Genomic DNA, 18,073 nt, shown 5'->3' on the forward strand with positions numbered 1-18,073 from the left:
CAATATTGTAGCTACTGCATCAGATTTTCCTTGTTGTCTGAGCCATTTTTAAGACTGAGACATGAACAGGTTAACAATCTGTACGACTCTAACAATAAGACACAGATACACACACACATACAGCTGCCTGTCGGGCAATTCTCTCTGTGCCAACTTTATGAGAGTCTGCACTAACTCAGCAAACACAGGGCGATATAACATGTCAATTAAAAAGATTTTAGTGTGGAGACTTTCCTCCCTTTGGGACACGCTGGGATTTTTGTTATTGTCCCACCAGTGGGTATTTTCAACACATAGGAAAGAAATTTATTTTCTTTTGATGTCTCTAATAAAACAAATGCTACTGACAAAATTTTACAGTCTCTCCACGTATTCTGTCAGCTTACTAAATTAAGGAAGTGTGATGTAAAAGCCCTTGAAATCTGAATACATGTATGTGTTCATTGTTATAAGAGACCAGAAGCTTCCTGGTCAGTGTGACAACATCGCAGTAAGGTATAGTTTTCACTTGTTTTGGGGATGTAAAGGCCCAGGTGCTCCAGCATCTCGGTGACACAGTGACAACAGCTCTTGATTCTTATCATAATTCAATAAAAGGTCGTTCAATAAAAGCTTCCTTCACAGGGAAAAATAGACTCTCTGACTTAGCGAGCTTACTGACCGTCAGCTGACAAGCTCATTAGCTTGATCGCTAACATGTCAATAAGTTCATGCAGTTTCTTCAAAAGACACATTTGTGCCATCAGCTCCTGTCTCGTTACTGCCAGCTCATACTCCGACACCTCTCCGGCTCTCCATCCCCCCAGCACTGTGAAGACAGACGCATTATTGGTCAACAATGCAAATTCAAGTGTCAAAATTCAAACAAGCTAAAAAAAATTTGCACAGGTTTACTTTACCCCTGTGGGTTTAAATTCATTGATTGTGCATTTCCATTGGAATTCATTGACTTTGTTTTAAATCCAGTTGACTGACACTCCTTTTCCTTTAGCTCTGTGACATCTGTGAAGGTGAAGCAACTTGTCCTTGGACACGCTCTCATCACAGATTCACTCATCTTCAACATAAAAGCAGGTTCAATCAGCCAAAATAATGAAAGACACTCATGTGGGTGTGGAGGGGCTTGAAAGAGAAAAGGAGAATCTCATGAGACAAAAGCAGCTCATTCAAATGTGTATTTAGAGAGTGAAGAAGATGAAAAGGGAGACGCAGCTAATGAGATATGAGCCATTGTGACGTGGATACAAGTCCTGCACATATACAGTTGTTTGTAGGTGTTTATTTATTTATTTTATATATTTTATGAGTCAGACCTGAACAAAACACTGATCTGACAATGCATAACAGTTAAAAACATTTTTAGCACCTTTAAAAACACAGTTACAAAGTGTAAAAACAAAGAATAGACATAATAAAAAATCAAAAGCTTAAATCTGAAACCAAAGAAACCAGATAATTAATTAAAACAACATTATATTACAACAAATACAATCAGTTAAGAAAAAAAATCATGAAATAAAAGTGAGTTTTCAGAGTAGATTTAAAAGAGGACACTGAATTTTAATTCCACTAACTTCTCGCTGATCTACTGTGGATTGGATTCTACTTTATTTGTTTGAAATTTTGGACAAAAGCATCTCTCAAGTAATAAATAGATTTAAATGTAGTTTTTACATCTCACCAGCTTGTTCCTAACTAGCTGTGACATCACGCTGACATCAGCAACGCTGGTTAAATTCTTTTCCCTCCTAGGGATCGATAAAGTTTTATGTTATTTTATTATATGCTGAGTGTGAAACGATAAAAAGCATGTAACAGATTTATGTCACAGCTCCCAACTGCAGCAGCAGCTGTTGGTGATTTATTCTAAACAGGCTGTTACAGGTCTTCTATAAGAAGACAGTTCTTGCTATAATAGGTGCAACAAAACACGCCAACACAGACCTGAGAAGACAAAGGAAATGAAACACCTGTGTGTGGGTTTGTGCATAAGAGGCCTGCTGTATGTTGAACAAGTGATATTTCGTCTGTGTTCCTAGAAAGGAAAATGAATAGACCACATTTCTGTTGAACCCATGTCACTGCATCCTGCAGAATCAGCTGACAAGCAGTGATTTAAGGCAAATTGTGATTCCAGGTTTTAAAGACAGAACCGATTTGCCGCATTCAGCGTGAGGATAAAAATATCTATTGGAAAGAAGAAACAAGTGCTGATTTGTGCCATGATCAATGAAGTCTCAGCCTCCGAGTTTGTGGGCCTGCGTGCCCTTCTATCCACTACAAGCCCTTGAAGGGATTTAAAGGCCAGTTCAAATCACTGAACCATGGAGGACTTATCTGAAGGGGGGAAGAGGTGGCTCACTCCTCTGTCAGCAGCTCTAACTGATGTTCTCTAAAGCCTTTAACTTTAACACTGAAAAAATATAGAACATTAAAATGGCTTCCAGTTCTATCTTCCCACTGGGTAACGAGAACGTCACCATTTAAGTTGTATAGAGTATTAGGTTTACAATGAGGGTGAAGAGGTGATAAAAAAGCTAATGTGTGTCCTTTATTCAGCTCACATATAACTATGAAGTGTTACACACCATCAAAAATTCACAAAGATGTAGACTGAGGTGAAATAATTAGTCCTCATGTGCCTCAATTTTAATCCAAGTGTTTATTTCCCTGCTGAATACCTACAAAATGATGCTTGTACTGTGTAGATTGTGTGTCTGTGCACAGTATGTGCAGCCTTTTGTCTTGCTACAACTTACCCCCCTGGCCACAGCTGTGAATGAGTGTGTAGTCAACATGTCCAGTTGAATAACAAGAAGAAAAAAAAATCACTGGAGGCCAAATGCTAAACTCGAAAACACACTTTCTTTGAGTTCAGTTGAATGTCTGGTCAAATAAAAACTTTGCCACTGTCTCATTGTTCAAGCTGCTGCAACAATGTTAATAAATCAATTATTCAATCGTAACTATTTCAATCGTTTTAAGGCGATTTTCAAAGAAATTACTACATCTGATGGTTCCAGCTTCACAAATGCCAGAATTAGCTACATATACATTCATCAAAGTGTTTATTGCATTTTGTACTTTAGCAATTGAAAACTGTTTTTCTTAAACTTTCATGCCAATAAAGCATATTTGAAGAGAAGTGAATTGATTGTTGGACATAAATTTGTAAGTTTGCCAGAAACACGACTCAAAATGAATAATAATGTTAATGTTGCTCCATAAATGAAGCATAATGTGAGTTCAGGCACTGGAACTGGTTCCAGTTATTTGCAGTTTGCTTTTCAGTCAGTGGCTCATTCATATCTGTGTAGCTGCTAACATCCAATTATATTCATTCAGATGTAGATCCTGAAAATCATGACCTGACACTTCCTCACTGGCTGTATTCACACTGACACTGTGAAAACTGCAGGACTTCTCATTCATTTGAACAGAGTGAGTGAAGTGAGTTTATGCAGTGAGCAGTGGTAGCATGAGGGGGGGGGGGGGCTTCTCAAAAACATCCCTGCAGTTTAAAGAGTTTAAGGTTAAACCTTTTCTCGTAATGCAACACGATGTCATCGGGGAAGGTGCTGCGTGGCCAATCACAGTGGCAGACAATCAGGCTGAAGACGACTGCAGGAGGAAGATACTTTGCAGCATTCTGGGTTTTTTTCTTACCATGGAGGAGTACAGAGACATGCAAGTAGGAATTTCTGCTCAGTATTTTCTCCTTGTGTTTATACTGGCAGCACTTCCAACCACAACATTATGGAAACTTCACTAGTATTCACACTGAAATCTGGCGCTTCACAGTCATTCTTGTGACAGGTGGCCTCACTGTGCCAATCATGCTCGTGCCAGCGCCATTTGCTGCCACAGATGCCTCCACCACCATAACCTCCTCCTTATGTGGTGTTTCATGTGAAGTAAGATTCACATTCATGTACGGGGGATTAGCTCAGCAGAATCCACCTCGCTGCCTGGATTCATTGAGAGCTCCCACAAACAGCAGAGCCTTTACTGCCAAATCTAACTGTGAAACCACTTGCTATAATTGGTCAATTTCTTGACATAAGTGTCTCAGAGTGATCTGTTGCCAGTGTAAATAAGCAACTGTTTGCTAACAAGTTTACCAAATCAACTTCATCAACAACTTTGACAGCAGAAGTCGTCAAAAATATTTTAGAACTAGTAAATTTATTTTCTTATTTCACTGTGTCTTTAAAATCGTGTTAATTCATGTTAAATAAAGGACTTGTTTTCTGCAGAGGTGTTCGCACTCCAGCAACTCTTCAGTGCTCCCAACACACACTGCAGTGCATGCACAAAGCCTCACCTTCATCAGTGGTACCAACGACAGCTGAACTTCAACTATCTAGTATTGACTGAGACTGAACAGCAAACTCAGCCTTGATCAACATCTCTGTTATCTGCAAACTCCCAGAACTCTGTTTCCACCATCACCTTTTGTTGCTGCATAAACACTTAACTGTCTCCAGCAACAACAAACTCATCCACTGTACAAACACAGCCTCCAAAGTCACTGGTCTCCCAACCCCCCCAGTCGCTTAGAGCTCAATGACAGAGCCATCACACACATTACACAGACCATAGCACACGTCCCTGGGCACACCCTCGATCCATTTTCCCCACTGCTCCCACATGGGTGCAGATGTAGGACTTTAAAGTCGTTCAGGGCACTGTGGAAGAAGTCCCCACTGCCACACACTACACTAACAGAAAGACCCCTGTGAATTGTAGACTGTGTAGACTTCATGTCTGTTTCTGAATGGATACACATAATGTACATAAATATATACAGTGGGGTCTCAAAGTCTGAAAAAAAAGGCCTGTGTGTGTGTGTGTGTGTGTGTGTGTGTGTGTGTGTGTGTATATATGTGTGTGTGTGTGTGCATCTTTGCCTTGACATCCTGTGGAAATTAATTTCCCCTTGGACAGGATAAAGACTCTCTTGCATCAGTATTTGTACTGACTGTGTAATATTTGCTCTGCAAAGGTTTTACCGTCCACTTTACCTGGTGGAACTCCCTCTGGTGCTGGACGGCCCCCACGTCGCCTCCTATGGGCAGCTGCTCCGACAGCTCCTCATCCTTGGCTGTCAGCCATTCTATGATCTCCTGCAGAGAGAGCTGCAGCTTCCCACTGTTGTCGGAGAAGGCCTCTAGCCGCACCCTGCCAGCACACACACACACACACACAGTTAGTTCAGCAAACAGTAACATTCTCCAACGCACAAACCAACAAGTCCGCTGAATCAAATGAGCTTTACTGTAGGTCTACTTTACTACTGTTTTTATTGGAGTAAACAGCCCACAAAGATGCAAGAAATTTGTGCAAAGTCTCCAAAGAATCTCCAGAGAAGTCAGGAAATTATTCTTAAGTACAAGAAAATTAGGTAGTTGGCATCTACCTCCCACAGCTAATGGCCAGTACTACACAGCCTTCTCCAAAGGGAAGAAAACCACCAACGTTACTGCTTTATACATATCATACCTTATATGTGTTCTATTTTAATGCTTTATATATTATTATACATTATCACTTCTTTAATAAGTTATTTCTATGTGTCACCTTATCTGTTTGCACAGGAATAACATGCATATGAGACAAAAAATAACTATGACTGTAATATTCAGATATTAAATATTATTATTCCTTCACTATCTTATTACAGTTGTGTGTGCATGCCTGTGCTTTTCCAAATATGTGCCATGCACCTTTTGCCACATCCCTTCCAAATGTACCATTAACACTGCTGCAAAAATATTTATAATAGGTGACAAAAAAATTCAAGGGAACTATAATAAAAAAAGTAAAAGCAATAAAAAGGATCAAAGCACAGGTTTAAAAAAAATCTTACGCACATTGCAAGACCCAAAGGGAGCATTGTGGTACACCACCTTCATTCTCTCAGTGCTTGTCTATAAAGGAGCTTTCAGTTGCAACCCATTAGTGATGCATGGGTTGTCTTATAACTTGCAGGTGCTGTGCTTTGCCCTCTGATCTGGGTCGTACTTTAAAACATGACATTGCAGTGGGTCAGTAACCTGTTAACAGGAGGAAGTTGAATAAAATAGACATTTCTTTTTAAATCAATTAAAAACATCTTCATGCAATTCATGGCCCCTTCCTGGGGGGAATTGTGCACAAGCCCTTCCATGCCCCATGCAGGTCTGCTCAGGCCAAACTGTCAGGGTACATATTTGGGGAGGACTTTGTGGACCCTGCCATGAGAAGGTCAGTGGTTTACTGTTCCTCAGGGTCATAACTGTGTTTGGAATGAGTCACACTGGAATGAAATACACTTGAAATTTAATCAAGTCACTCTGGACAACGCTGTCCAGAAACAAGTGCTGTGTTTTATTATTGTTATCAATGACTTTTGAACAAGCACAAGGCGGTGATAATTATGGTGAGTTATAATTAATTAACCATTAAAATTGTTAAAGGCAATAATAAAACTGGCTGTTTACAACTTGCACATGCACTGTGTGGGAGCTAGATGCTACAGGAAACAGCTCTGTCGTGTTTTTTACTGGATTCAGTAAAGTTTACACTTCAGCAACCCTCGTGACTCGAGATGTGACCTGAGCAAAAGGTTTCGCACTTTTCCACTGATCAACAGGTGGCGGTAATGATCCAAGATATGCAGCAATGCGCCAGCAAAGGCAGGGAAGAAGAAGCCTGCTAGCGAACAAATGTGTGTGTCAAAAACGCTGGATTTAAGATGCTTTTAAAAAAATCAGCTTTGCAAATGATTTATGTGGAAGGAAACGTATTCAACATGTTTGTAAGAGCCCAGGGATCCACACAATGTTTGAATAATAAAGCGCCTTTCTACGTATGGAGGCTGAGCATCCAAACGGGTGTGTTAGATTTAAAAAACAATCTGGGAATATCTAGACCTAAACTATCTTTTATTTCAACATCTTCTACATCAATCATCAACCTTTTTGCAGGGTTCTTTTAAAATCAGTCAGTATAACACAGCATTTTCAAACAGGTCATGGCAAAGTCAACTGTGGCAGACTAGAAACAAGAAACTGCTTTTGTCTACCACTGTTTGAGACCTCAGGTTAATAAAATGACTAAGCATTCTGGAGGTGAATCTGCCACCATTATCGCTGAGGGCTGTGCAAGAATGAAAAGCTTGACAGTATCTAAGGAAAGTGTTCTTCAGCAAATTGTCATCTGTGTTAATCAACCGCAGAATTCCTTCATATGGACATCACTGCGCAGTAGATCTACCTGCAGCACTGTTAAGTCACAATGCTGTCAAAACAAGCACCTTGTCTTACATGTTGTGGCACATGTAAGACAAGGTGAGAGACAGAGAGTCACAGGTTGCTGCTGCAGGTAAAGCAGGAACAAATAAGACAATTTATGCGCTTGCTACCTGCCAGCAGTGTGAGAGATGGCTGAGCCACTGCTCCTACATCAGTGGCACAGCTGGCACTGCAGGGGTGGGGAGCGGGGGTATGTGAAAGCGTCCCACTGTTTCAATTACACACCAGAAGCCTGCACTCAAATATCATTATTCCTGCACATCAAAATTTGCCAGCGCTGTCACATCAGAGATGATGAGTGGGAGCGAGAGCAAGAGTCAGAAAGAGCGTCACTGCTCGCAACTGTAAATGAGGGCGGAACACTGCAAAAATGTAATTGGACTGATGTTCAGATGACAGCATGAGCGAAGGCAGAGCAACACTTAAAGATTTCTCAGTCTGAATGCAGTGAGACACAGCGCATTTCTGCAAAACACAGGCATGACATGCAACTAAATGATGAGGAGTCTGAGAAAATACTCATCCCGATCCTGCACCATCAGCAGACCACCATCAGCAATGTCACAACAGTGACTGAAAAAGAACTGTGAGGCAATTTGAATTTGGCACAGATGAGTTCTGACACATGAGGGATTAGGTATCACTTCAGGGATGCCTGCTACAGGAGGACATGGGGGAAAAGCTTTGGCATGATAAGAGTAAAAAGACAGAAAGGTGAAATCAAGCTTGTAAGTGCACATTCAGAATTGATAGGCCTCTTTGTTCAGGTCTCTTTGTCAGAGAACCTGTATGAACCAGATCGTGCTGTCCCCCAGCCTCTTGATGCCCCTCCAGCTCTGCTTGCTGTGGTAATTGAATAAGAGAGGAACTGTTTTTTTTTGTGGCCCCTGCAAAACAGGCTTTCAGTCCATAACAGGCATGTGTACACACACATACACACAACAACACATTCACATACAGACACGGACAGTGTCCAATCCAACCCAGGCCTTGGATTCGTCTGAGTAAGGTCATCCATCAAAGGGTGAGTCGACCCTGGCACTTTTGCAAAGACGCCTCAAAACACTTCACACCACACAGCAGAGATTCGATTCACACACTCATGCAGAAACATTCACAAACAAACACACACACACAGAGCTCACAGCACACTAACCCATCACTGCTCCTTCCATTACACACACACGGGGTGAGACAAATAGAGCTCTGCCTGTGCTTTAATGGAACCGTCGTCACATGGCGGGTGCTGCCAAGAACAGCTCCCGGCCTGCTAAGCTGTCGTGAGGCCAGGCTAAAGGGCTAAAGCCGGGATAGGTGCCTGACTGAAGCCATTCTATCTCCACTGGAAACATCATGATGTTAATTAAAGTGCTATTTATGGGCCAAGTTGTGCTGCATTGAATTAAGAGATGCTAGGGATTTTGAGTGAGTGTGGTCTTCTATCTTTGTGAAAACTAATTTGACTTTAAAGTGATTTTTTTTTTGTCCAATTCTGGCAAGAGCACAACACGGACATATCTTCACCTCATGAAGTTGGTGTTTGTTAGAAAACCTGTTGCCTGTTGTGAAGTGATGTTTTCAGCCACCTGGCGAATGGAGGTCCATTATTCATTCTCTTTCAGCTCTGCGTTGGTTTCCATTTCCTGAGGGTAATATTAAATTCTTTAGCTGCTAAATGCTCCACTATGTTCACCAGCTCTGTGCAGTTTAGTGCTGGAGAGGTGCTGGTGTACGGTTTTAGAGTTTGTTTTTCCACTGCCTGGCACAGCTGAAAACAACACTGGTGAGAGTGAACCAAAACAGTGTCGACAGGGGCTGGAAAACCAAACCAATGTGCTGAAAGATGCTAAACCAGTATGGTGCAGAATGGGGAAGGGGGGGGGGGGGTTCAGTATGAGCGACCCCTTTCAACAATTTATCAATATGAAAATATTGATTAGTGCAGCAGGACATTTCAGTCGGTCCTCACCTCTTCAAAGTGCTGATTTGTTGGGTTTAGAGTGGGGTCAGGTTCAGTTAAGACTACAGGCTGGGACACACATGTAGCTGAGATGGTTAAAAGAGAAGTCTGGTGATGTTCTGTATTTTTCTTATTGTCAACAAATCACATGAAAACACCAACAGCACATTAGTTTGTCTCTCAATAATTTCAGGCTTCCCCAACCTGTCTGTGACACTCAGCCCACTTGTTCCTACTGAAGTCTTTAAAGAAAAGAAAAAGGGTGATGAATATATACGCTCACATTAAAACACCTCCTTTAATTTTTTTGTTTGACTCAAACAGGAGTAAATAGCACATTTGTCTGGAGGTATTTTCAGCTGCAGATTTGCGGCTTTAACAATGTGGCACTGACCAGAAAGAAACTACAGTACCTGTGTTCATGGAAATGCAGAAACATGCAGCTTGTTGATGTGAGGAGGAATAAACCCATGACTGGTTTTGGATACAATGCATTGATGGTTTTGGTCTTTTCATGGGGTTTGTGAGCAATAAGAAAAATACAGAACATCACTGAACTCATCCTTTAAGGCTGAGGTTAGATGCTAGAGTTCAGAAATACACGTGTGTTGTGTGTGTTACAGAGTGACTCAGCCTCACACCTTCAGTCTTTTAGGAGGCTGGTTTATTTATTTAAGTGCTCATTGTTGTCAGTTTAGAATATGTTTCACAGAAAGCCAGGTATGAGAATAACAAAAGGCCAAAAGCACCAGAAACAAAAACTGTTCATGCTGTGTTTGTGGTGTTTGTGTCCCTATCTCAGGCTGCTCAATAACACCCTTTACTGTAGGCTTGATGACAACACCAGTGAAAATCAATACGAATGAGATAATGGGATCCTGAGTGACTTGAATGCACGGCAGACTGCTTCCTGTGTTTTTCCTCCACACCGGACACGCTCAGCACACGGACTCATCCGTTCAGCTTCACAGACAACAGCTTCAAGACTGAAAGACAGCCAGTCTCTCCAGGGAGCACATGATGAGATAGTCTAAACTGAGACCGGTTGTCAAAATTAGAAGTATTGTCGTAGTAGAGATTGTAGACCTTTTCATTTCCTGGATTAGTTTCATGCAAAGGATTTGGAAGAGATAAAATGTGCAGCCCAACACTTGAGTGATCAACCTTTGTTCTGAATGTGAATACACACATTCATGCTGCAACAGCTGAGGTAACAATCAGCATCCATGTGTCCTTGAAAACGACACTGAACTGCTATCAGCTCATCACTGTTGGCAGCTGTGGTTACGAATCCTAATCACAATGTTTTGGGTGTAAATATAAAATTGCGTTGCTGTTTGGTAAACCTTGAGTTTTATATTCAGCGGAACTCAATGAAAACTCCGTTGCATGGTAATTGATGCTGTATCCCCACATTTTTTTGACAGTTAACATGCAAAGTAAATAACATTGTCAAATAGAAATTTAACTCCACAATCAGACAGAGAGATTACAGAGAGAAGCTTAGTGCTCGGTTCGATGATTAATTAATGCATAGCAGATAGGAGCAGTGTTTCTGCTGTTTTAGGAGAGAGAAGCTAGCTGGTGAGTTGCCTCAGGGCTCAGAGAAGCTTTGAGCGCAGCCATGTTCCCATCTCCTTTCTTCCCTCACTCTTTCTCTCTCTCTCTCTCTCTCTCTCAATTGCAGAGATGTTACGAGAGCTGGCAAAAAGTGCGAGGTTGTGTGATGGGCCACACTGACACAGCAGCTCTGCATTCAGTTGAAAATGTACACATTCAAAGGTGTGTATAGTTTTTTTTTTTTTTTCTAAGACTCCTGGGGACCCCACACAGCCTTCAATCAAAGCAGATTGTGATGCTGCACATTTACTGTCATGTTGTCACTCTTAGCTAGTTTGCTTTGCTTAGGCTCATGTTTTGGCAGACTGAAGAAATCATGGCGGAGACAGTTTGGCAACATGTTGAAAGAGGAGGAAGTAGAACCAGACTTGTCTGTGTTGCGTTCATTGCTTTCTGTTATGTTGCATTGCATAGTGGTTGCACTGCATTGTGTCACCTCACAGAAACGCTGAACACAAATAACACTGAATGAGGATTACATTCATGTACTGTATAATGATGTAACACAAAGCTTCTATCTGTATCTGTAAAAAAATATTTGTATCTGAATAAGGATTACATTGGAAGTGAGAATGGTTTTCACTGGGAGGTGTTAGAAACTGTCTAGTCTCGTTTTATTATCTACATCACATTGGCTTTCTAGGGCCATTTATATTCTTCATACATACATCTACAAGTTTAGCTGCCAACAAAATGATATAATATTTAACCATGTACCTCAAATAAAACATTATTTGTAGGAAAAAAAAGTCAAAATTAATTATCTGGCTGAAAAGCAATGATGAAAATAGAACAGGAATTTAGCAGAAAAATAAAACTCTGAATACTGCATGGTGTACAAGACAGGAGATTGTATAATAAGAGGAAGTCTAGATTAAAATGTATTTAGTGTAAAAAGTATTTATAAAATGGGAAAGTTATTGACAAAAATCTGAAACGCCTCCTCGGCCCATTAGTGCGCACTTTTGAGACAGTCCCCAACTTCATTTTCTTGTCTTCTGTCAAGCCTCAGACGGAGTCAGGGTTCTGGATAATGAGGTAAAAATAACACCACCACCATGTGTGATCTCTGTTCAGAGCAAAATGTGTTAATATCCAAATAATGTGTTCATATTCTGTTACATACCTAATGCCTTAAAATGATAATAAAGTTTGTTTACGCATGTATTAAAAAAATAACTGTTATATAGTAATGTTAGATGACAATTTAGTCGATGTTAGGAAAATGTTAAGATCATAAAGAAACTATTTAAAAAACACCACAGAGGGAAACACCCAGAGGGCATCCTTACAAAAAACATGAACCAACTCATCTGACACTTCTCATTTCAAAGTGGCAGTGAATTGCCAGACTCACTCACTCACATATAGAAAAGAGCCAGAGATTGTGTGAAGAAGTAATTTTTCCACTGGCTCTGTGAAACTCAATCCAGCAAACCATAGGAGTCGCTCTGATCTGGAGTTTTGTTTCAGACCTTTGCTCCAGTGTTGTTTGTCTTATGCTACCGGCATTTTAATGCAAGCCCAACCCGTCCCCGCTGCTGCTTAAAGCTTTTCACTGGCGACCCACTGGAGAGCTTTTATTGTGAAGCTGCTACAGAAAGTACAGACTCAGTTTATATTCACATCTGAACCAGAGTGTTTCTGTACACCCACCCTCCAACCCCACAGAGCAACATGTGGAGGTTTGTCAACAACAGAGATTGTTGCCTGTTTTGACATATGCATTAAAGATAGAGAGCACTGACCACAGCAAGAGCAAAAAAGAAAGAAAAAAAATGCTTTCTTTCACCCTGGAAAAATGTTGTGTGGTAACAACTTAACCTTGAATGTTAGAGAATAACATTTACATAAATACAATGTGAACACACAATCTTAATTTAAATACTGTAAGAGGAAAAATTACAGAGGATGCAGCCATCTTTAACTTTATTATTTCTTTATTTATTCCGTACTCTTTCAACTTTGTTCTAACTGCACTCTAAATATCCAAAGTACCTTTGCAGTGGTGTTCATGATGTTAGGAGACACACGTGTGCCTACGCCACAGTGCAGCTACCACACAGATCCCAGTATAATGAAAAGTCAACATCACACCCCAGACACCAGCTTACTGTCACTTGGAGCAGCTGCCATCTCTCAGCTGGACTGCACACGCTGTGTGTACAAAATTAATGCAGCCCTCATGCAGGCGATGGTGGTCCCAAATCACAGCAGTAGGTCACTGAAAGATTTCAACTCCAATATCAATAAATAATGTAGCATGATAGCTGTAAATTGCAAAGATCATGCGCATGTTTTCCAGCCTTTCCTGGGCTTTTCTCCCTCTCTGCTCCCCTCTTTGGTTTTCTGCACTGTGGTGGTCGTGTGTCGTGTGTGATGCATTCAGGGACTTCTCTAGTGGTGGAGGAGTTTAACCGATGCCTTGCCTAAAGCGTTTTTTTTCTAACAGCTGTCTAACTGAGATTTGTGGGAAATACATTTGATGAGTGACTAGAGCAGACCAGCCACCGGGGCTGTTTCCCACAACTCGAAGTACTGTCCACGTTTTAAGATTTACAGCAGCTCGCGCCCACAGAGAAAACACTCCTGCAACAAATTGCTTCCAACCATACAGAGCGGGTTTGCACGCATGCAGCTCCAAATGACAACACAAGGTTAGAAAATAAGATTCAACACAAATTAAATAAATACATAAATAAAATAAAAAACTGATGTAAACATCAGCACAATCAGTAAACTGCACACGGTGCTTGTTTTGCCAATCTGGTTGGTCTGAAAATAACTTTTCACTAAACCTCACACTGCAGGCTACAGACTAATTATCTTACGCTGATGAATCCAAGCTTTCTTTTGATTGTGAGTCTGCGGACTGCTATCTAAAAGCCATTCTAAACTTTGAAGTTTCAAATCCCAAATAAAACAAATTTACCAGCCCTCAGTTAAACTGGAACGGAGTTTCTTCCATTGCAGTCCAATTATGATGCTGTCATTTGAAAAAGAAAACTTTCACTTGTGCCAGTTTAACACAAATTATGCAACTATTTTACCTTTTAATAACATATAAGAAGAAGCTAGCCTGGTATTCTCAGTACGGACACCATGGCAGAGGCGGAGAGACTAGCTCCTAGCATCTGCTGTGGGTTCACATGATTGTTGTTTTGTCCTGAAATGATCATTTTGTGTTTGTTGCCTGAGAAATTGAAAAGCTTTGTTTTCTGTAGATGAGCTGTTAGCTTTTAGGGGTTTGGTCCCTCCAGTACCTTTAACTGCTCCGACTCGAAGGCCCAAGCGTCTTGTAATTACCACTTGTGCCTGCAGAGGCCGCTGTTATTGTTGCTTAGAAAAAGTTACATCATCGTGCTTTAAAAACAAAAAAATAAACTTTCTTAAGAAGCTTGTCCTCCTCTGCATCACAGTGACTCACTGCTAAAATTACCCCACATTCAAACATTTTGTGCTGAATCATGAAATACAGAAATATAGAGACAGGTATAGAGTTATACAGATGCACACAGGATGAACAGTAAGCACAAACCTCTTATCATGAGTGTGTCAGGTTAAAGTGGTTCATGTATTATAGAGAACACTCATCCGTTGACACTGATATTAGACGCTCTACACTGATGTGAGTGAATCTTTCCCATTTAAATTGTCAAACGCAAATGCAGACATATGGATGTACAGAAACAGATGAGCATAACCTGATGTGAAAGAAACATTATTTTTTCTCATAATGAGTTGTTAGTTCTGCAGATACTAGAGGAGGTGTTGTGAAAAGGAAGACACTTGAAAATAATAAAGGAAGACAAATAAGACACCTGAGACCAGTAATAAACAGTGATAAGACAATCCCACTCTTAAAACCAGAGTTCTGCAAGGTTAATATGAATTCACATAAATCAGTGTGTGTTATTTTCACAATTTTTTCATTGATCACAATAATTCCAGCAAAGTGAGAGAAAATGACGCCTCAGGCTGCAGATGTCATTTAAGTGTATGTAATTGAAAAGATTTCGCTCATTCACAGGTAGAGGAGCCATTTAATGGCGCCCACAGTGAGCGACGTAAAGTACTGGGTAATCTGCCTCTTACTGAGCCAAGTTTACAAAATTCATGATAGTGTAGCAGCAGCACAAGAGACTGAACATCAGTGCTGGGGAAGTGTTTGATTATCATCCATCTGTATGTGCAGGTGCACTGGCACATTAACAGACATCATTTCTATCTAAATGTTCCCATCACTAAAAATCAAAACACAACACTGCGACTTCCTTTCATTCTAAAATAATTCAACACTTTTTATTTACACCAGACAACAACTGTTTATGGCTGTTAATGGTTTGTTTACATGAGTAATATTTATAACACAGCAGTAAAACGATTATAATCCAATGTCAGATGCACAAAAAGATGATTTTTCATTCATAACTCAAATTTCTTGATTATGTATCTGAACACACTGGACCTCCTCTGACCTCCACCAGGTCTTGGTTTGCAAGGTCTTCAACTAAACAGGACTAATGTACAAAGCGTGTCTCCAACCCTCGAGCCCTCATTGTTCGTGCAGCTGCAACAGCGCAATATTTTCACTGCTTTGAGGATTTGATTTGTACCATATGAACCATTCAGCATGTCTGGGTACAATGTGTGCACAAAACCTGATTATCTTCTCTTGCGAGTGAAACACACACTGCAGCAGTCCAAAAAGTCCAACATTGTCTCTAATCTGTGCAACACCACCTCTGATTTGTTCTGCACCAGATGATGGGTAGGAAGGCAGTGTTCAGCGCTCTCCTCCCCACAGCTTCACTCAAATTATTCATGGGGCTCCTAATTCCCCAACGGTTTGTTTTTATCATTGAAGTGTGTCAAAGTTTGTCGTCGTCAGCCCTGCCACCAGATGTGGCATCTGTCCCAAAAGACTTGAGGCTGTGATTACGTTTTTAATATATCTTCATTCCCTGGTTTACCAGCCTTTACTCAGCATGATATATATGACGTCAGTCAAGGAAAAGAGAACAGGGCTTTGTGTGAGGGTTGCATTAATTATTACCAGGCTGAGGTAACTGATTAAGACATCAAAAAATGTCACTAGCTTACAAATGGAACATCAGGTAAAATCAAAAACCCGAAATGTGGGTCACACTTGATTTATTTGGGGCTCAAAATCACATCCATCAGTATTATGGAGTCAAACTGTGAACCTGAGCAAATAGCATCCTGGGAAAAATGCTGACTTTTTCTTACCCTGAAATAAGCCACTGAATCGCAAAATGATTCTCAGGCAGCAGTGGAAGAAAAATCTATTTCTTCAAGCAACTGAATGATTGACGGCTGCAACAGAGTCCCACACACCTGCCATCCCATCACGAACTGCTCTTACAGCACCTGGTTTTCACCCCTGACCTTGAACAATAGAATTATTATTAACATGTAATTGGAGCTCAATAAGTCCTGCAGGCAATGAACTGTAACTTGCCCAAGGATGATGTAGGGAAAGTGGGGCACAGAACCACCAAAGGGCATTACGCTAAACCTGGGATGTCTGTAGAAGGCGCTGGCAAGGATAAGAGGATATGGAGAAGAATAAGGGTGGAACAGTATAAGAAAAAAAAAAGCAAAAGCAGAAGAATGGAGAAGAGGAGGAAGAGTGAAGAGGTAGAGACTGAACAGGAAAGAGAATGGGAATGAAAGAGACCTTGACTGTGAATGGTACCAATAGGTACCATGTGAATAGAGAGCACTGTGGTAACGACAGAAGCAGACAGAGACAAAAACAGACTCAGAGGTCTCCCCTTGCCCTCAGACAGACACTCAGCGTGGGTGGTTTGCTCTCTGCAGTTATCTGAGCCATGCAGCAAATAAATTCATAGCATGCCACCGAGCCACCCACACCAACCCCAGTGGGCATTCCCTGCAGTGCACAGCAGTGGGCTCCTCACTATGTGGCACAGCCTGAACCTCAACAATGCCTGATATTGTCTCCAGTGTGACTGACGATGTAATTAGCGCTGTCACAGGGAAAATCTGTGTGAGGGAAACCAGCTCATACCTGCGACAGACTAAGAAGCATTCTGTGTTGATTCTTGACTTGGTGACATTTGTAATTATTCAGCAAAAAGGTGTTTTGGTTTTGACCGCCACAGTATGACACCAACACCACTAACACACAGTAAGCATGAGTTAAAACAGCACATACAGGAACACAACTAGTTTGTACAATGTGTTGTCTGATCATGTCGGAAATCAGAAGCGTTGACAGTTGTTCCAGATGGTCACCCTCAAAGGCAGAGTGGAGAGCCAGACATTGTAGAGAGAGGGGAGATGTAATATCTTTAAAGTCTGGTAATAAAGAGCACATTTTCACACAGTCTAACCTGGAAGGCATTCACTGTGTCGCACACGGTTGTAGCAAATAAATTCATAGCATGCCACCGAACACAGGCGAAGATTTCACAGTGGATACACCCTCCTCAAAATTCACAACACAGGCATAGACGCAACAATTCCTTCTTCAGCACTGGCTCTTTTTTTTTTTACTCCTTAAATTTGAATATGAATTATGAGCTCATACAACCACTGAATCATTTGTGGCAAATGTAATTATCCCCACACACTCTCTCTCTCTCACACACACACACACACACACACACACACACACACACACACACACACATCTCCTCTGGTGCCTTACGCACACAGGAAGGTTGGAAACCACTGAGGAGCCAGAGGGGAAAAAGAGGAGGATTTTTTTCTCAAAAAGTATCAAAACCCAATAGTTGTAATTTGAGTTTACTTCTGGAAGTCTTGTTTGCGAACTAATCTTAAGGTAATGTTGCCTTCTCATACAAGCTAGCTAGCTAAGGTAGCAGCACACGAAAACGGAAACGTGATATTTTTGACATCATGAGACATTTACTGTTTTTTTGGAGCCTTAATAAAGATATTGTGCACACAAATTAAAAGACATTAAGATCGCACTAAATTTATTTACATCAAGAGACACTACACTCATAATCATAAACGTGAAGGAGAGGCGCTAGAGGAAACGTCAGGGGATCCTAAAAGTCAGTCATGATACGTTCTCTGGAGACCATAAATGTCTCAACAAAATTTGATGGCAATTCACTCAATCGTTGCTGAGATTGTCATCTCTAAAGCTACGCCTCTAGCATGGCTAAAAAAATAAAATACA

The 18,073-nt window shown here is 40.9% G+C and overlaps 1 protein-coding gene across 3 annotated transcripts in view; it reads right to left on the reverse strand.

Moving 5' to 3' along the window:
* Positions 1-18,073, reverse strand: part of drp2 (dystrophin related protein 2) — a 100,017-nt gene that overhangs the window by 48,977 nt on the left and 32,967 nt on the right. For all 3 annotated transcript variants that reach the window (XM_071458484.1, XM_071458482.1, XM_071458485.1), the window contains one exon: positions 5,025-5,181. In XM_071458484.1, coding sequence (XP_071314585.1) covers positions 5,025-5,181 — 157 coding nt within the window. The remainder of the gene's footprint in view (positions 1-5,024; positions 5,182-18,073) is intronic.

Source organism: Trachinotus anak, unplaced genomic scaffold, assembly GCF_046630095.1.
Source record: "Trachinotus anak isolate AG129_WGS33_773 ecotype Australia unplaced genomic scaffold, CSIRO_AGI_Tana_v1 ptg000021l, whole genome shotgun sequence".
NCBI classification, from domain to species: Eukaryota; Metazoa; Chordata; class Actinopteri; order Carangiformes; family Carangidae; genus Trachinotus; species Trachinotus anak.